Source organism: Ambystoma mexicanum, chromosome 3p (genome assembly GCF_040938575.1).
Source record: "Ambystoma mexicanum isolate Mex_15411 chromosome 3p, UKY_AmexF1_1, whole genome shotgun sequence".
NCBI lineage: Eukaryota > Metazoa > Chordata > Amphibia > Caudata > Ambystomatidae > Ambystoma > Ambystoma mexicanum.
The window spans coordinates 1,123,844,621-1,123,865,569 of record NC_090925.1 but is presented as its reverse complement, the minus strand read 5'-3'; the positions used below and the strand labels follow the sequence as shown (position 1 = coordinate 1,123,865,569).

Sequence of the window (20,949 nt, the reverse complement as noted above, 5' to 3'; positions counted from 1 at the left end):
AGTTAAAAACAAGTAGACCAAGGTAAATCTTAGGTAATTAAGTACTATCATGAAACACTATGTATTGTGAAAAATAAATGGCTTAGTTAAAAACAAGTAGACCAAGGTAAATCTTAGGTAATTAAGTACTATCACTGATCATATAAACACCATATAAAAACACAACACTGTGCTTTAAAGTACACTGATGAAAGCATAGACCTTGTTCAGAACACTAACAGTTAAATCAGACCTTATCGTACTGTTGGGACAGTTTTTCTGAAGTCCAACTAAGGGCTAAGTAAAACCATTCGACTGAGGCAGTACAAAACTCCACTCTTAGTATAAGGCTGTACCACTTGAGTACATGGTAGCGCAGACAGAGCAGCCAGGCTCATCTTAAGAGGGAGAGAGGGCTGTAGAATCAGTACACATGAAATTGTAATACAAATGATCCAAAGAAACACTGAAACACTTTGTATTGTAAAAATAAAGGATTTATTTAAATATAGGTAGGCCCAGATAAATGTAGGCGTAAGTCAGCACTAACACATTATATGAAATCACAATAAAAAACACACCACTATACTTGAAGGTACACAGGCCCAAGTATAGACCTTATTTGGAACGCCTGACAGTAGTTCTAGGGAAGTCAAAACCTTTTCATACACATTCAGAATAGGTCACACCTATTATTGGGGAGTAAAAACCAATAGTTACTTTTCACAATTACATTTAGTAATGCAAGGGCAGTAGACCCTACCAGTTATACACTGACTCTTAGTACAAATCACTTAATCAGTAAACTGATGTCATCCGCAATCGCTGCCGCGGGTGGCGGCTCCTTCCACGTTGGAAACTGCAACCCGGCAGGTAGGGATGGTGGTCCCTTCTTTGTGTTTGGTATCGGCCCATTGGCCGGTCGCAGGACTGCCGGAAGTTATCTGCTCCCCACTCCCGGCAGTCGCTGCGTTTCAACCTCGCTGGTTCTCGCTCCAGCTACCTTGGTTCCTTCGCTTTATTTTCTTGGCTCCTCCTGCTATCCTCTGTTCGCCTCGGCGTTGCAGCGGTATTGGTGCCGGCTAGTTTCGCTTTTCTTGCGGAACGGGTTTCTGCTTTCCTCCCTGTCTGTCGGTTCGTCCGGCAGTGGCTCTCCCGTCTCCCTTTCTCTTCCGCTGATCCTTCGGCGGTTTTTCTAGCTGACTATCCTTCTCTCGGTCGCTGCTTCGGCGGCGGGTTTTTCCTCTTTGCCGCGTTCTTCACCCTAGCGGTCCTCCAGTTTTCCCTTCCTTCCTTCTCTTTTCTTCTCTGGTGTTTATTGCTCCCTCCTCCCGGGCCGTGTCCCTCTGGGCCCTGTTTGCTCCGCTGCTGCCTTCCTCCTTCAGCTGGCTATTCCCTTCCTCGCAGGGATTCTATACTCACCGGCAGCATTCTCCTCAGTCACCGGAGCCTATTCCCTTGTTGGATTTACTTTATTGAGATCTCTCCTGTGGATTTCGGCACATCATCCTGCCAACAAGTTGCCTTGGATCTTCGCCTACTTACCTGCCATCTATCTCCTCGCAAAGGGTTTTTTCTCCCCGTGTGGGTTTTTCCCTTTTGTTCCGGCTTGTTCCCGGAAGAGGAGTCCCGGGACAGCTGTCCAGTCAGCGGTCACTGTGGCTTCTCTCCGAGGCAGGAAAGTGCCACTAAAAAAAGGAAGGGATTACCTTATCCGGCGGAACCTACTGGACTCAGACAACTCCGAAGGTTCAGGTGAGGAGAGTGTGGAGGTACGGGAGGACAAAGGGGTTCGACAGCATAAACAGTCACAACTGGTCAATATACTTTTTTTGTGAATAGTGGAACACTTATTCCAGGTGCAGTAAAAACCTATACTATACCTGGACTACCTGATCTACAAAGGCCAAGTGGTGCTTCAACCCTTGAACTGGTAGGAACAACCATTTTCGACACATTCTCGAGTATCCAGCTGTCAAGAATCTTTGTAAGTCTCCCTGGGCCACCTTGTGGACTGACCAGTTTTCCAGTGGGCTACCTCAGAATCGTCGGCGTTCTGCGTTTGTAGCCGGAACCTCAGTGGTTACCAGCTCATGCCCCAAGTCGTCGTCCTGCCAAGTTTCAGCTTCCCAGCATCAAGAGATCCTGCTCTGGAATTTCTTCTTCATCCGCAACTGGAAGATGCCTGCTGTCACACGTGTGCAGTAGCCGTTGCTGGAACTCGCCTTCCCCCATCTGGTCAAGTATACTAAAGAGGTCTGCATCGGTGCCTTCTGCATTTCTTCTTAGCAAAGGGTTCCACTCTGCTCCTGGAACCGACTGCAAGAATCATTCCACCCATACTCCTGGGCACCTTCTATTGGATCCAACAGCGGGAAAACCTACCTTCAGCAACCCCCAGTCGGCATACCTAGTAACTATTCTCATTGGAACGTGAGTCGTATGGGGAGGTCAGGGGGGTAATTTTTTACGCATTCACCTCCCCTTGTTCTCTTTAGAATAAACGTTGGTTATTCCATTCCATTGCTTTTTGATCTGATCTAAAAGCTTGTGGCTGAAAGATAGGAATAATATTTTACATACTTGTAACCAGTTGAATATCTTCAGGAAAATGTTCACCCCCACAATAATTCTTCCTACATCTGTCCCCTCCCCCAAGAAGAAGCTTTGCGACTTATGGGCTCAAGGCACCGTACATCATAGGGATTAGACTTATAAAGTCAGGGCATAATTCTTATGAACTGGTTTCATTCTACTGCATCACTACTTAAATTCTTTTAGTTGTCTAAGTTATTGTATGCATTCCTAAAAACCTAAAGGTGACTGTATATATGTTTGATAATTGAGTATTGTGAGATGGTACTGCCTTTGGGTCTATAATAAATATAGCATTTTCATACTTACCTGTCTAAATTGACTTATTGTGTGCTTCAAGGTGTGGACTTATTGTGGACCCCTGACCGCACTTGCTTTCTTCTGAGACTAAGCATTGACCACTCTCCTCGCTTATCTTGATTGGGTTTGCGATGCTCTGAGTTCCCCTGCTATAAATAGGGTGGCCTCCTAAAACCAGTCCACCCGGCCAGATCCTAGAAATCCATCTAAACACACACATTTATGCAATGCGTTACAAATTCATGTAATGGTGGACATTTAATAAAGGAAGAATGGAAACCAGGTAAAGATTTGGAAATCAGTAAATAGTCGAGAGAGGGTTTTTGTAAGTATAGAGATGATAGTGGCATGTTTGTAGAATGTAGCAAACGTGGAGGTAGAAAAGGAAAGATTTAAAGAGAGAGGTCAAGTAGGGGATCCAGAAGAGCTACATTAGAGGGATAGGAGTGGAGGGGAATGGGTCGAGAGGGGAGACCATAGGTTGAGTACAGACAAGAATGGAAGCCGTGTCCGTTGAGAACACAGGAAAAGATGGAGAAAGTGTGAGCGATGGATCAGAAGAGGAGCGCGGTGGTTAGAAAGCAAAGGGGAATGATGAACGGACCAAGAAGAAGTTCTCAAAGTAAGATTAGGAAAGTACAGAAGTAGTGGAAGGGTCACCAAGGGGAGGGGAGAGCAGTCGGCTGATGACCTGATAAAGGTGTGTGACAAACCTGAGGGTGTTCTCCCAAGTAGACCCCGGGAACCCCTTATTCAGGTGGCCACAAAAGGACTGGCCCACTCTTATCCCAACCCTGAAGGCAAACTAGCAGGGAAAGATCACCTGGGTAGGGTAACCCAGGGTTATGCTCAGGAGAATGCCCAAAGGATTGACTCAATATGTTACTGAGGAAAGACAAGAGGAAGGTGAAATATGAGAGCTTTATGGGCTGTGCCACATCTGCCCCCCTTCTTCCCATTAAATCTCTCCTACATAAACCCAATGACACCTCCGTACAGAACCAATCCCCTAGGACCTAGGATTTCAAACCCCTGTCATCCTGTTCACTATCTGAACATTCCCAATCATTTCTTTTCCATATTCCTCTAGTTATTTTGTCCCAAACACCCAATCTACTATGACAAAACACTACTATTTCCCAATCCCCTATGTTCTGTTCTCCATCCCGGTCATTCTCGTCCATTACACAAACCTTTCCTATCCCGTCCCATAGGATACTCGGACACTCCAAATCCTCCTCTTTCAAATACAAAGACTATTATTTCTGATTACACTTTATCCCCAGCCCACAGCACAGAACATGTACAGACTCTACCTCTTCCCTTTTTCGAGACCCACGCTTTTCCCCAATGTAGAAAACAATGGACTTATAATAAGACTGTTCACCTTACCTGCCCCGACACGAGATTCAGGCAAAGTCAGGCAATTGACTTAAATCACACACACCTGACGGCCCTTCCTTTTGCCTACAGGAATAAAAGGTAGAGCAAGGGAGGACTGTCCGAGTAAGGCAAGCAAGGCAGACCGCACGACGAGACGGGTAATCAAGCCCAGCAGTTCAAGAGAAGGAAAAAAGGAGGCAGGAATCGAGAGGGTGGCGAGGAGAGAAGTGACCTTGCCCTTTTCGTCCCGTCCCACAGAACCTTTGTGGAAGAGAGCCTAAGATTGCGAACAATAGCACAAGTGTCTTGCAGCAGATGTCAACATTACACGGGGCAAGCCTACGCCGATGAGCAGGAGTGAGGGAAGCTCCCGCGCCTGTGGTACCGGCCTCGACTCCAATGAAGAGGAAAGCCAAGCGGTTCATCAACTTTTGAGTCGAGGGGAGTATCAATCAGAACAGGGCTGTGTTAATTGAGAATCGCAAAGTGCCATGTTTGAACTAAGTTCAATGAAATATGAAATAATTGTAAAAGTGTTAAGGGGAGACCAGCTGTAAAGGGAAACAAGCACCACCTGGGTGCCAACTCAAGAGATTCTGGTTGAGCCCCATCTGAGGGAAACTACAGAAACCAAGAGGCCATAGGAGGGCCACCGAAATAGGATAATGTGGTCATACTGAGGATCAAGCAAAATCCCTGTACAATCGAAAGACTCAAACTATGTGAAAGAAAGGGAAGTGAATCCCACAGTGAGAGGAAACGAGGGAAGTGAACCCACCAACCTTCAAGTGTATAAAAGAGACAGCAAGAGTGAACCCGACAGAGGGATGCCAATGAGTAAAAGAAATGGCAAGAGTGAACCTGACCGAGGGATGCCAGTGAGAAGGGACAAAGTCTAAAGTCCTGAGAAACTGTGTGGACAGACGTGAACCCGGCCGAGGAATATTCACTATGAACTGTTTGAAAAGACATTCAGAAACTAAGGCAAGAGAAATCCCGCTTAAGGGGAAAGGCATAGTGAACCCGGCGGATGGAGGCTGATATTTAAGAGTGGTCAGAGCCGACCGAGCGAGATCCAGGGGTGAAGCCATCACCCAAGTACTGGCAGTCAAGAGGGATCCGAGCCCGACCGAGGGAGATCCGGGGGTGAAGCTATCACCCAGAACTCATTGAGAAAAGAACTGATATGTAAATTGAGGCATACGATAAGTGAGGGGTCAGCGCCCAGAAGAGGGGCACCCAGGGGTGAACCATTATCACCCTAAAGACCATTCATTTGGTTAAAGGAACTTTTGTTTTGTTTTACTTATTTTGAAGAAGTCAGGCCCTCGAAGGCAAGATACTTTCAGGAGAAACGAGACATGGCCATCAACGGTCCTGATAGCTGCAAGTGGAACTGTCGTCTTGAGAAGCCCAAGACTGTACTGTACTGTGCTAGCTGAAATGGACCTATCGACTCGTGCTAAGAAAGCTTGAGTGTGTGCTGTGCTCCAAGCTCCCATCTTACCCCTTACTCAAAACGTGGGGAAGGGAGATCCAAGCTGCCGCATCTGGACATTATTTAAGAACACTTCTTTCTTTTTCTTGAAAGCAAGCCCACACTCGTTTTTTAATTAGTTGTAAGGTTTGGCAATAGGTTTCTTAGTATAGGCCCTTTTATTTGACACAACACAACTAGAACTGCCTTATTTTTCATTCGATGGTCGACACTTGCTCTTCTTTTTTTAGATTAGGCGTTTTCCAACCTGCATACGCCATTCATTATTCAATAAGCACCCTTGAACTGTGATCACGTGTGTCTGTCTTACTTGTTGCCACCATGAGTTCCTTACAGGTGGCAGGGTCTTGAGTATGGCAGTAGGGACGATGTCTTCCATATTCGAGGAATGCAATGGTGGCCGTGAGGTCTTCCATAGTGAGTGTCTTGAAAGTTGTCAGGGTAGTTGGGCTTCGAATAGATTGTGTCCTCCCACGTATGCCTCATTTTATGATATTCGTATCCCAGCTTCAGCTGCTTTGGAGGAAAAAAATTCACCAGGGGGTGCTGTGTTCGAGACCACGGAGTCGAAGTCCCTCAAGGGCCGCCATCTGGCGTCAAAGTCATCGCTGTATAAAGTGCTCGAGCAGCGCCCGTTACCTCAGTTCCATTTTTCTGACGCAACTGCTTTGTGTTACGAACGGCGCAGTAAAAATTTATTTGGCAATGTCCTCATCTTCAACTCCCTCCACACCCAAGACAGGATTAAAAAATATCTGAAGTGTGGCAGGAAGATGTCTATAACATCGGAATTGCCTCTGGTGCCTCAGCCCAGACCATCGGGTTGATGAGTGCAGGTCCTGTCAGGCCATGTCAAATAAGGCTCTTAGGGAACGCAGAGGTAAGCTGGCGGTGGGGGAGGAGAACTATAAGTCTCTGAAAAGACAAAAGGATTCGGATGAATCCGGTAGAAAATCTCATCACGAGTCGAGGAGGTCGGGACCAAAGAGTCGCTCGGGGAAATCTTCTTCGTCTTCGACTAAAAAGTCAAAAAAGCAACATCATAGGTCGTCTTCCTCCTCGTCCTCTTCTGAGAGGAGAGTAACTTACCCATCAAAGCACGATTCTCCAGAAAAATGGGAGGCCTTCAGGGCTTCGATGCATAAAATATTCGAGAAAGCGGCACAGACCCACTCGAAGTTGCCATGTGGTGATCATGCCTTTACTCACTCTAAAAGTGACAGAGGAAAATCAAGATCTAAACATGCAAGGGTTGAAAAAGAGTCGAGAGTGTCTTCAAGGGAAAGTTCTCCGACGCCTCGCACTAAGTCTAAGCCTCCGGTGCATAAATCGGGGCTAGCGGAATCAGCATCGACGTCAAAGCCAAAACTCGACTCGACACCGTCGACGACCATAGCGTCCAGACCGCTGACGAAGATGACGTCGACACCTTTAGCTGTATCAAAGCCTCCTTCGACAGCATCAAAGCCTCCTTTGACACCATCGAAGCCAGCGTCTACCCTATCGACGCCTTTGATGCCTTTATCGAGGCCTTCTTTAATACCAAGTCCCAAGTCGACGCCATTGTCCATGCCTAGGCAAATTCCACCTTCTTTGCCTGAAAAGACTTTCCACCCTCAACCTAGACAGGAATTTTTTAGATCCATGTCATCTATATATGAAGAACATTCCTCTGAAGAGGATGTCACTCCAGCTGGAGTTAGATTTGGAGCCAGAGAGGTTCCTGAAGAACTAGTGGACCCACAGTCTAAAATAACAGACATGTATGACTGTCTCCAAAATGCCAGTGGCTTAGCCACTTTACCTGAAGTGGATTTTGAAAGGCCAGATCCTACAGATCATGCTGATCCCAGTTATAGGAATCTTATGGGAAGGGTCATTGATTTTATGGGTTGGAAAGCAGCTTCTCCAGATTTTGACCAGGATGACATGGCGGACATCCTGAGTGTGAGGGTCCTTTTAAAAGTCCTCTTCTCCCATTGCATAAAGCACTGGAAAAAATGGTAATGGTAAATTGGAACACTCCTGATTCGATTGCAGCAGTAAATAAGAAACTGGTACCAAAATATAGGCCAGCTTTATCAGATCCAGAATATTTATCCAAACATCCATCTCCTGAAAGTCTAGTGGTGCCAGCTGCAACCTACACTAGGCACTCAGCTTACCCATCAATACCACCAGACGGGGACGATATAAAAGTTGATGCTTGGGCCGGGAAAGCTTTTTCTTCGGGCAGCATAGGCCTGAAATCGACTAATGTCACTTGCACATTAGCAAGATTTACTTATACCCTGTGGGACTGCATGTCATCAGCGGCTGAATGCATACCGGAAGGTGAGGAACTGGATGGTTTCCTGGCTATAGTGAAGGATGGTAAAGAGGCTATGGAGGAATGCCTTCAGTCAGGATTGGACACTGCGGATAGTATAAGCAGGTCCATGGCATTTAGCACAGTCTTGTGCAGATTCGCATGGCTAAGGAAATCTGGTTTTGCACCTGATGTGCAGTCTAGATTACTTACCTTTTGACGGCCTGAGGTTGTTTGGCAGCAAGGCGGACGAGAGCTTGGAGAAGCTGCAGACCTCGAAAGCAGCAGCAAAATCACTCAGCGCCGCTATAAGGCAACCTCAACAACACTCTTACGCAGGCTCATCTTCCTGGAAGAGTCGCCCCTTTCGCTTCTATTCCTCTTTTGGAAACGGGAGGGAGCAGGCCAGTCAGAGAGGCCAACAGAGAAAACACTTTTGTGGTGGAAAAGGGAGAGGTGCTAGATCAGCCACAGCAGCAGCTACTACCTCCTCAGTCACTGCTGCAGCCGCTGCAAAGCCACTTTGAGGTCTTAACCCACAAAACCCCGGTGGGAGGCAGAATCACTCGGTATCTGGACGAATGGCGGGGCATTATGCCAGATGCCTGGGCACTAGAAATCGTGACCCATGGTTACTGTCTTCCTTTTCATCAAAGACCTCAAGATCATCCACCGGGAGCCAACTCTGTAAAAATTCCAGACCTGCTCCTTGTGCAGGAGATTTTAACCCTGCTAGAGAAAGTTGCAATATAACATGTACCTGTAGCGGAGAGGAACAAGGGCTGGTACTCCTCCTATTTTTTCATCCCCAAAAAGGACAGAGGATTGAGACCCATCTTGGATTTGAGAAGCTTGAACAAGTTCCTCAGGAAGGACAAGTTCAAGATGGTGACCCTTTCTCAGATCCTTCATGCTCTTCAGCTTCAGGCCTGGCTGGTTTCATTGGACCTTCAGGATGCTTACTTTCATGCGCCAATCCATCTCAAGCACAGAAAGTACCTGAGGTTCGCAATTGGTGGTTCTTATTATCAGTTTCGGGTTCTACCATTTGGGCTGACCTCCGCCCAAAGGGTTTTCACCAAACTGATGGGGGTGGTGGCAGCGAGTATCAGAAGAAGGCGGGATTCACGTCTACCCTTATCTGGACGATTGGCTAATCAGGGCGAGTTCATCCGAACGAGCCTAGTAACATCTGGCCTTGACCTTCCACTTCTTACACAGTCTGGGCTTCTCCCTCAATTACAAGAAGTCACAAATGATTCCAAACCAAAAACTCCAATTCATCGGAGCGATCCTGGACACTTCCTCAGGGAAAGCATCGCCTCCCGAGGAGAGAGCGCACCACATTCTGCAGATGGTAATGAAGTTTCAAAATGCCCAACATCTACCGGCTTTACGCTTTCTAAGGTTGCTAGGCCTCATGGCATCCTGCATTTTTCTGGTGCCAGGGCCAGATTGAGGGTGAGATCTCTTCAGTGGGCCTTCAGGACTCAATGGTCCCAGTTTTCGGGGGAGATGTCAGACCTTCTACAAGTCCCGACCAAGGTGGCTCAAGATCTCCTATGGTGAGCTTGCAAGGAGAATATCCTCAAGGGGGAACATTTTTGGCAACCATGGCCGGAGATAACGGTAGTGACGGATGCCTCACTCACGGGGTGGGGAGCCCACACCAACGATCTGACAATGAGCGGTCATTGGTCTCCATCGAAGTCAAGACTACACATCAACCTTTTGAGCTGAGAGCAATCAGACTAGTGCTGAAGGCTTTTCTGCCCTCTGTACAGGAAAATAATGTCCTGATAATGAAGGACAACACAGTGGCCATGTACTACCTCAACAAAAGAGGGGGCATAGGATCACTTCCACTGTGCAGAGAGGCAATGCAGCTCTGGTCCTGGGCAATGCAAGAAGGAATCTCTCTATCGGAGTTCACCTCGCCGGAGAGCTAAACACAGCGGCAGACGCTCTGAGCAGGCAGAGCACAGTCTCCCACGAATGGGAACTAGCTCAGGAAGTCCTTCAAGAGATCTTCGCCCTTTGGGGAACCCCTCAAGTGGATCTGTTCACGACCGGGGCCAACCGGAAGTGCGAACTCTATTGCTGAAGGGAATTTCCCCCAAGAGGAGCTCTAGGGAACGTGTTAGTAGTGGACTGGGTATTTCCACTCCTTTACGTGTTTCCTCCAGTCCCCGTGATTCCTCAAGTAATCAGGAGGTTGAGAAAGTTCAGGAAAACCATGATTCTAATTGCCCTGGATTGGGCCAGGAGGACATGGTACCCAGATCTTCTGGACATGTCCATCTGCCCTCCAATACGTCTTCCACAAAGAGAGGATCTTCTCTCGCAAGAGGAAAGTTGGGTTCTCCCATGGGTTCATGTCCCGACTTTGGATTTAAATGTTGTACTTAAGTATCTAACTTGTGTACCTTTTGAGCCTCTGCATTCCTGTCCCTTAAGGCTTCTTACATTAAAAACTGTCCTTCTTCTGGCCTTAACATCAGCTCGCAGGGTTAGTGAGTTGCAGCCTCTCTCATGCAAACCTCCGTACACTACTTTTCACAAGGATGGGTTAAACCCTCTTTCTTCCCAAAAGTAGTTTCTGACTTTCACTTGTCACAAAAAATCATACTACCAACATTCTACCCTCCTCCTCATTTGGGCAAAGAAGAGGAGAGGTTTCATAGACTGGATCCAAAAAGGGCTCTCAGTTTTTATATATCAAGAATGTCAAATTGCGTCGGGATGACCAACTTGTTGTGGGTTATACTGGCCATAAATTGGGATTACCTGTGACAAAACAGACCATATCCCGCTGGATAATTTTGGCTATAGTTGAGTGCTACAGATTGCCGGAAAGGACCCGCCGGATGGGCTTCGAGCCCATTCCACAAGGAGTATGGCTACTTCCGCGGCTCTGAAGAGGGGAGCCCCTGTAGCGGATATTTGTTCAGCCGCAACATGGGCATCAATGCATACCTTCATTAAGCATTACTGCTTAGATGCCTCTTCTTCCCATGAAGGATTATTTGCTAAAGCGGTGCTACGTTCTGTCCATGATCAAAATAATTAGTACTCCCACCTCCATAAAATGTCCACTGCTATGGGAGTCTGTCATAAAATGAGGAATACGTGGAAGGACACAATCCATTCGAAGAACAAGTTACTTACCAACTGTAACGTTCTTTCGACTGGATGTTCCTCCCACATATTCCTCATCGCCCCTCCCATACTACCCCGCAGTACAGTTTGCGTTATTTGCACTTCTCTCTCACAAAGAGTTTTCAGTCATGAGGCACGCCTGGGTGTTCCTTGAATATTTCCTTGAAAAAACAGAACTGAAGCCAACGGGCGCGGCACGAGCTACTTATACTGATGGTGACGTTGACGCGGTACGGAGCCCGTCGAGGGCATCGACGCCACAACCGTGTGCACAGCGCCCTCTGCCGAGAAATGTTTTCCGAAGCAGCGAAGCTGGCGAGATACGAATATCATAAGATGAGGAATACGTGGGAGGAACATCCAGTCGAAAGAACGTTAGTTGGTAAGTAACTTGTTCTTCTTAGCCAGATCTTTAATATTCTACCCCCTCATATTTCAGACAGTCTTATTCAGTAGACACAAACCGGGACAGATTTCTTTTTTGGAAGCCACTACGTCAGGCCGGTACTTCTTACTCATCATATCATGCATTCTCACTCTCTTTCACCGCAATCTTGATTTCAAGCGTCCAAAATCTCTGGTCAAATCAATATGGTCACACTGCTGAGTCCTAGTCTCTGACAGAGACTAGGACTCAGCACTCCGGTTGAATATTGAGGGATAAGATTTACTGCGGTTGGTGATAGGGCTGCAATATATAAAATCAGTGTGGCCATATTGATTTGAACAGAGATTTTGCCCGCTTTAAATATCTTTAAAAACATCCAGTATAAATAAATACCATTGGGGGTAACAGACATCCAGTACCCCGCAGGGACGAGGACAAACAGTCAAAGAAATGGGGCCAAAGGATTGAACCAGGGCTAACAGCCTGGTGTAGAAATATGACATACGAGATGAATGAGAGAACATACCATCTATGCGAAAAGGTCTGCCTTATTTTTAATTAAAATATTATGCGAATGAGCCCTGTCTTCTGAGTTTTTCATTTGCTCTTGCAAAAAGTCTTTCAGTAATCAATGTGCAGTTTGATTAATTTAGGTGTTTTTATAGAATCAATGATTCCATGACATAAGTATGCCACTGTGCTGTACACTAACCTATGTAAAATGACAGAATTTGTTGGCTTTGATTATGTATATCATGATGTTATGTTTTTTATACAATATACTTTGAACGCAGGGAACCATTTGTAAAATGAATATATCTATAGTTTCCTGGGTGAAAACATGCAGTGTTTGAGTTTGGTTTACACACATTGACAAACGTGTTAATCTTTGTGTGACTGGTCTGGGTCTACAATTTTGGTGAATACAGGAGAAGGAGGTAGTCTGTGATTCTCACATATATATCTTTGTCCCCACCCTATTATATCAAATAACCCTCGGCAACAAAATATCTTTGGGTGTGACCTTCTATATATCTGTTGGTAGATGGAATACATAGAGCATGGGATACAGCTATTGGACAATGAAATACCGGAAGTGGATTAGTTGGAGGCGTTCCAACTGATAAGCAGGAGGACCATGGATGATAGATAATGGCTGACCTAATACACGATTGTTATGAGATATTCTACAACTCCACATTGCATTAATCAAGTTAACGGCAGTTTCAATACGAAGTGCAATGTCTCTAGTGCCCCCGATTCTTCAGCTTCTGGATTATTTGTTTTATTGAAATGTTAATAAAGAAATATGAAAAAACAGATTCCTAGGCCTGCTGACCTGCTTGGGAGTTTCCCATAAAGAAAGCTGATCTGCACATGCTGTTTGAGATGTTCTCAGGCCGATAAACCAGAGTTGTGTAAACGGAAAATAAATTGCATTTCACGTTTGTATGAGCATTTCTAATGACTTTCTAATTTCTATCTGCATTTCCTTTCTGCTGAGCAGCGATGCTTGCTGGAGCCACAGCAGTGTACACGCAGTTCATCACTCAGTTAACAGAAGAGAACCAGCCATGTTGCCCTGTTTGCCAGCGAGTCTTCCCGTCTGAGGCTGAACTGCAAGATGTAATCAGCGATATGCAGTCAAAACTGCGCCTTGTGCCAGATAAGTTGAAGTCCACGGAGGGGGAGCTGAAGAGAAGGGAGAGGAGACGGGATGAGATGATGGGGCTGAAGCCAGTAATGTATGTTGACTTAAAGCTAGTGTATTTCACACAAAAAATATAAAACTCAGATGTAATGCAGCAAACAGATGGAAATGCATTCTTGATGTACTTGGAAACCTGTCCTGTACAGTAAACATGTTTCTGGCTAAAAGATGCGTAGTCAAAAATGGTGAATGGGAAGCCTCGAGTCGGTCAGAAACACGAAATGCCTGATGGCATCTTTTCATTCTGTTTGTCTTAGCTCATCTGTATCATTACAAAATAGTAAAACCAAATACAAATAAGTATTTGTCCACCCAAAGGACCATTGAGTCCAAAATGGTAGATCACTGCTTCAGCAGTGGGCCTCCAGCAATCCCAGTCATGTTTCAGTCTTGATGGGCTATATTCTACATTACAAGCGCTACCGGGACTTATGAGACCAGGTGGAAGAACATTCTGTACCAAATCTCTGCCACCCAATAACAAATGTTTGCCTAGTCTCCACTCCATGCTGCAAATTAGAACCCACCTGCCACCAAGTACATTCAAAACTTACTTTATTAACATGATTTAATGCACAATTAGTAATATTTTTATCCCATAGACTTGAGAATATAAGTATAATTAAAATAGATTGTTTTATACTTCAAGGCTATAATATACTGGTTATAAAAAAACTATGAAAATATTGATCAGGTAGTAGCTGAGTGGTAAATAAACACTTGCCACAGTGCTCCTAATACGCTAATTGATTTGACATCAAAGGCTAATTGCATGTGGTTTTGTTAACCTCTGAAAGTCAGCAGATATAGCTGATGGACACACAAATGGATCATAACTCAATAATGTGAGGTTTAAGAAATCTTGTTTGCCCACAATAGGAATGAAGTGGGTTACTTGGATACCTGTTAAAAAGAGACTGAGCCAACTATGGACATTTGTACTTCATGGTAAAATTCTGCAACTTCTGAGATTGTGAAACAAGCTATTCAGCACATTTATATTGTTTCTTGGAACTTGCACATCAGTGAAGAGAAGTGAGAACTTAAAAGCCTCATATTGGTGGACCATAATTGACATTTAAAGTTTGGAATTGGCAATTTTCTTTCTGGCATTTTAGAAAATGGGACCAACCAATATTTGGGTGCACATGTAGACATTATGCCAGACAATTCATGGAATAAAGTTAAAAAGTAACTATACAGTTGAAGTCTCTAATTACCTGGGCTAAGTTATGTATACTTTAAAATATTCCTAACCTACATTCATTAATGGATTGGAAACCTTCCAATTAGTGTTGTTGGATAACCAACATTCTTTTTACATTATTATGTTGTAGGTTAGGGTGTTGAAGACTAAGAAAGTTCCACCTTCTTGGAAAACGGGCATATTGGTCTTGATCTTCAAGAGGGGCAGTAGCGCTGACCCCAAAAAATGAGTACCCTATTGCCCTGGTTAACGTTCTGGGAAATATGCTTGCTTCAATTTTGCTAACGAGACTGCAAGAATGGGTGATGAGGTCGGACCAATACACTGCCGGCAAACTGGGTTTGTCAAGGATGTTGGGTGTAGCATAAATCTCTTTTTGCTAAACTTACTGAAAATCTCAGCAATAAGGGGAGAGACTAAGCTATAACTAGCCTTTATAGATTTAAAGCAGGCTTTTACAGCATAAAGGAGGAAGCTCCTGCTGTAGAAGTTCCCTAAACACTTGATTTTGGCGATTAGGCGCTGTATGAGGAAACATCAGTGCAGGTGAGATTGAATAGGTCAGGCCTCCTGTCTAGAAAGATTAACACCTATAGGGAACTAAAACAGGGATGCCCTTTGGCCCCAGCTTTGTTCAACTTATTCATCTCAGATCTAAAAGAGGTTATGAATCCGCCAAATGCATTCCCACCGAGGATAAATGGTATCCTGGTGGGGTGGAATGTATGCAGATGATTTGGTCATTCTCGACCAAACGCCAATTGGGCTCCATAGGAGGTTGAAAATCTTGCAGGATTACATCGATCTTAATGGCTTGGAAATAAATGGAGCAACATCAGAAATTCTGGTGCTTCAGAAGCTGGTAGGCACCAAAAAGAGTTATTTTCAATGACCAGTGGGACAGGAGTCAATTATACCAGTGAAAGCTGTAAGATACCTGGGAAAGTGTCTGAATGCAAGTGTAAACAACTGCTTGTGGAAGAATCAGCAAAAGGCTAAAGCAAAGAGCTTGGCTGCCCAAGGTGCTGTGATACACAAAAAACTTGGGAAATTCTCACTAATCCGGAGTGTTGGCAGAGTGTGACTGCCTATCCTCTACTACAGACTGCTGCTGAGTTTTTTTTCTACTTCCATTGAAGGAGGCGGCTATCATCTTTAATAACTTTCCCTAGAACGCGGAGCGTTGGCAGAGTGTTAGCAGGAGGGTAGCAGAGGGTCACAGAAAGCCAACATGGATCCGGCTCTGACTACTCCTCCCGCCAACCCTGCCCTCTGCACTCGTAGTCTCTCAAAATGCCTCCATATGGACTTGGAGGGAGAGAGATCCAGCACGCAGTCGTCTAAGCCATTCCTACAGTGCTATGTCCCTGAGCAAGCAACGCCATGCTCTAACACTACAAAATACCAACGTTAACATCCCTATCAGCGGAGCGGAAGATGCGTCGCCGCGGCAAAATTTCCGAGACTCCACTGAGGAATCCATGGAAGACATGGATATGGAATGCTTCCATTCATCTGCACAAGCGCAAGGTACGTGGAACCCAGTAGCCACTACCGTCCACCAATCCAGTCCTCGCACGTTCGTCCCTCTTGCCAGTTGTTCCCCGACCTACCTTGAAGCTGGTGACTCTTGTTCCTCTCCGCGGCTGCTCCTGCACCGGACGTTCTCTGTGGAGCCGGCCGAGGCGATCGCTAGCGTGCATGCGCACTGCCATAGGGATGGCCGTGAAATGTTGAGTCGGGTAGGGGAGCGGGTCACAGAGGGAACGTTTGGAGCTGGCGCCTATACACGATAACGGGAAAGCCCAAGACCTCCAAGAAACTTGTAATAACACGAGACATGGCCCCTGTTCCTATATTTGGAGTCTCCGATCTATGTAGATGCTGTTGGATACTTTACAGACAACACTACTGAATGTTTGATAACTAAGGAAAATAAGTTCACAAATAATCATGATGAACTTGCAATGAATACACTGAACTCACCTGAAATAGCAAAGATCTTGCTTCCACATATGGCAGCACCAGCGAATGTCAAGCAACCTCTTAACACACATAGAATCATGCGGCAAGGAAGACGCTAGCCATGGAGTACCAATGGTTGCAAAAGTACTCCTACCAGGTAAGAAAAACGGCCTTCCAAAGTTGCCCTTGGCGAAAGGCTTAGCTCCACAACATCAAAAATTAAATGAAATGCGCCCAAAAGCAGAGGACCAAATCCTTGTCAGATTTGAAATCGATAAGGTGGCATTTTATGCCGAAGGACAATTCAATGACAGAATCATGCAAGCCAAAGGAAAAACAAAAGACGGTGACTATATGGTCCAAGCAGAAAACACCTGGCGAGAAGTAACAGACGAGGAGATCCTGACTGCCTCGGGCCAAAGTGACAAAAAAAAAATAACTGAAAAAGTTAACAAAATTGCGAAAGAAATTCCAACCACTGAGGAACAAAATCTACTCAGTAGAAATCTGCATACAGATGAACCGGTGATACAAAAAGAAAAAACGAAGGATGCTATAGACAAAATGGAAAGAGGACTCGACGGAGCTTGCTACAGCAGATGCTGAAGAAGGAGCTATTATGCCTATGAAGGACCCACTCAGTTAAAAACAACGCGTCAATAGGCTGAAGAGAAAAGCGCCTAATAGATGAAGTAGAAATAAACAAATCCATAATTCAAATGGCCCGGGAAAAAATATATCTTGAGGAGCCTAACTCGATAGGTCTCACACCAGTACAACCTTGCCCGTTTGACGCAAATAAAAAATTCACTAATATTGCCACAACAGTACCAAAGTAATAAAGAAGACGAGGAAAAATCAACGAGCTACGAAGAAGACTCGGAAAGCTCTGAATCCAAACAAAATTCCAGCCCTAAACAGAGTGTTCAAAGAGGTCCTGGGCAAAATCAACTGGGAAAGAGACATCAGAGAGATCGTAAAGGCCAAAGACAGAAGTCGCCAACCCAAACGGAGCAAATTGCAAACTTTCAAGCTGCAGTAGGCTCCATGTTAAAATTACGTTTGCACCCTTCCTTAAACTGTATGAGGCTTTACATGAAAACTACAAGGACCAAACAACCCTGCTAGGGCTTATACAGTCAGAATTGATCTACATTGAGGCTTACATAGAGGCAAGAAAGCTCTCCAGAAAACTACTTGGTCCAGAGAAATCAGGTAAAGTCACTGATGGGAGAGAAGGAAAAGGGCCTCAGGAAAGAGTCTTCCTCACAGAATAAAATGAGAAGATTTCCTGGGGGGGAGGGGGTTTCCTGCTATGGACCATCAAGGAGGAAGCATCGATTTAAATAAATCTACTTCTGCCTGAATACATACTAATCAAATCTTGGATAAAGACACACAAGTCAAATTGCCAATCCCGATGGCTCCTTCGGAACCTCCGTATACTCCGGATAATAGGAGACCTGGGGAAAAGTTTGCTCCTAAACAGACGCATGCATTATATACTCTCTTTGAAACTGATAAACATCCGTCGGAGCAAAACGGAAAAGACATGGGGGCAAGAAAGAAAACTACAGTAGCTCAAACCAAAAAACCCATCACAGGTTAAAATAACATCAAATGGAGGAACAAAAAAGTTTATTTGCAATCTAAAACTGATTGGCGATCGGCTACATATGAACGAACAAATGACACATACGGTACAACCACAAGGAAGAGATGAGCAAACCTTATCAAAAAATGAAGCGAGGCAATTGCTAAAAAAAACCTAAGCTCAATGACCATGAGTCGAACATACTGAGTGCAAAGGAAGAAGATCCCTTATTGTCCCTGTCTGTATACGAAGATGAAGATCAACAAAGTGAACCAGCTAGAGAGGGCTTGATAGCCCCCTATGTTGAACCATCGAGGCCTGCACAATTTGTAACCTTACAAAAAAAACGAGAACTTCTGGAATCCAGGCTTACAAACGAGAAGAAATCACAAATCCTCTCAGCAATGCTAAATATCCCCAGAACAGAACACTCAAATAATGAACTCAAAACATCAGAGTTGCATGCCAAGCATGGAATCAAAAGCTCCTATGCATGAAGGAGTCCTCACAGATCTGCCAAACTGAAAAAACATGTCACGGAAGTCCACAAGTTAACGATTGAGCAAATGACTAAAGTAAAAGACGGTCTAATTCTGAATCGCTCTAACTTAATGCGACTATTACTCTCTGTACCACAACCTCGGGTAATACAGCCTAAGGATATAAAAATTGTGGAATTTCTGAATGAGAGAGAAACAAACCTCATATGCGTCCACTTCACCTCAAGGGTTGTTGCAAATCTGATACTTTAAGTAAATGAAGATTTGAGAATTCTGGGTTTCGATGTAACAATCGCAGAGTATGAAAGTAACGCCTCTACGCACAGAGCATCTGAAAACAGACATTCCAGTGATGAAAAGAGATGAAAAACAAGACGATTATGAGGACGAGGAAGATCTTAGACCAATCCGATTCTCGTAAAGGGACAACCAAATACCGCAGTGATATCCAGGGGGCTTCCAGCAAACGAAGTGAAATCTAAAATTGAAGCCGATGGCTTATGGGAATGGCTCCCATCTTCATTGGAAAACATGAATAAAAATGGACTGAAACAAAGCAAACCCAAGACGTATTCAGGATTGCATCATGGAACACGAGAGGCTTTAATCATCTGCTTGTTAATATAAACGAAGAGCTACTGCAAGCTGAAGTCATATGTTTACAAGAATGCTGGTTACAAAATACTCCTGTATTAGATGTTCATTCTTGCTATTTGAACAAAGCATATAAGGGTACAACTGGAAGACCATCAGCCGGTATCTTGACTATCATAAAAAACAATTTGACTTTGAGTGTGTTACGAATGTTAGCACCTTCCCCACTTATTCAGATACTAGTGATGCGGCAAGTAAATTCTACAAATGAAGAGAAAAGAATAAAGGCGATCATCAATCTTTTCTGGAATAGTGTCATGGCCACAGGCCCCAGAACACAAAAGCCACACCATCTAGTGATGGGGGCAATGGGTCACTCGACTCACTTATGTCCCTTTGGGACCCATAAACACAGGGGCCCTGGCTGGACTCAGTAAAGGTGCCAGGCTTGTATAGAGATGTGAGCAGGAACACTTTATCTCAATGCAGGAGTGCTTTTACTTTATTTCAGTGCAGGAGTGCTTTTATTTTACAAGAACTTTCCAGGAGCTGAAAGCCTTTATTCCAGAGAACATCCTCATGTGCTGACTCATCAGGTGTGGCTCCTTAGGCCTGGTCTTCATGTGCTGACTCATCGGGTTTGGCAAGCAGGCTGAACCTGGTGGACGTGGCTTCAGAAGCTCAGCTATATAAACTGCTCCATCCTTAAGGCCGGTGCGTTGCGTTACTGTGCACTCGCATGCAACGTGACGCTCACCGCCGCTTGAACCAGTTTACTTACCTTTGAAACCAGGCGTTCTCCTGCATACTCACCTCCAGGAAACCGGTGCTTCATCGCTTCATCTGCAGACTCATCTCCTGACATCCAGTGGTCTTGATCCGGACGCTGCAGCACCGCACTCCGCATCCACGAACTCGCATCCTGTGAAGAAGAAAGACAAGGTTAGAACATCCGTCCTAGGGCCGCGCCGATTTTGAACCCTGCGTTCCCCCTAGTCAACAACTTACCAGCTACTGTACCGCTGCAGCTTTGTTCCTCATTCCCTCCGGCCTCCGCCTTGAGCTGCACAGCTTCTGCCGGGCCGGCGACATCACCTGCAAGGGAAGAAAGCAAAAGAGCAAACATCAAAAGTGGAACGGATAGCAATATAAGACAACAACTTTACAATACAACAAAAACAGACGAGGAAAGACAAAGGCAAACAGGAACACTTACCTGAAGTAGAGTGGCTTAGTCGCAGCAGGACTGGACTACCACGTGCAAGGGACAAGTGAAGGAACTTGGTCCAGATCATACAAGCGCCCCTGCCAGAAGCAGCAGTACTGAGTGCTCGCCAAAACTAATCAACAGGTGAGCTTTCCAGGGACAGCGCATCTCACGGTTTGGGAGAAGGGGTCTGGAAGGGGATCAGGCGCACAAGCTGGCATAATCGCACCCCCTATTCTCCACGCAGGAGCAGTCCCAAGCAGCATCACCTATTACCACCAGTCTCCACATAAGCACAGAGGGCGAAGTCGGACCCGAGCGACCTCGCCCCCAGGAGGGCCGCAACTGTGCCCCAACGCCTCTGCAGAGACCAGGAGAGCGTAACAAATAGTCGAGCTAAAGACAGAGAATCTTTTGTCCAATCAGTCATGAACAGCATAGATGACCTACGTGCTGAGTTTGGAAATCTGGGCATTATACTCTGTGGGGACTTAAATGTAGATTGTATCAACACAATAGTCCTTAAAGAACATTCCAAAAGAACCCACAAAAAGACTCCCG

General features: G+C 45.2%; 1 protein-coding gene across 5 annotated transcripts in view; it reads left to right on the top strand.

Annotated features, from left to right (window-relative positions):
• The window catches only part of RAD50 (RAD50 double strand break repair protein), a 1,278,308-nt gene that overhangs the window by 725,798 nt on the left and 531,561 nt on the right, over positions 1-20,949 (top strand). For all 5 annotated transcript variants that reach the window (XM_069652502.1, XM_069652503.1, XM_069652505.1 and 2 more), the window contains one exon: positions 13,118-13,355. In XM_069652502.1, the coding sequence (XP_069508603.1) occupies positions 13,118-13,355 (238 nt within the window). The remainder of the gene's footprint in view (positions 1-13,117; positions 13,356-20,949) is intronic.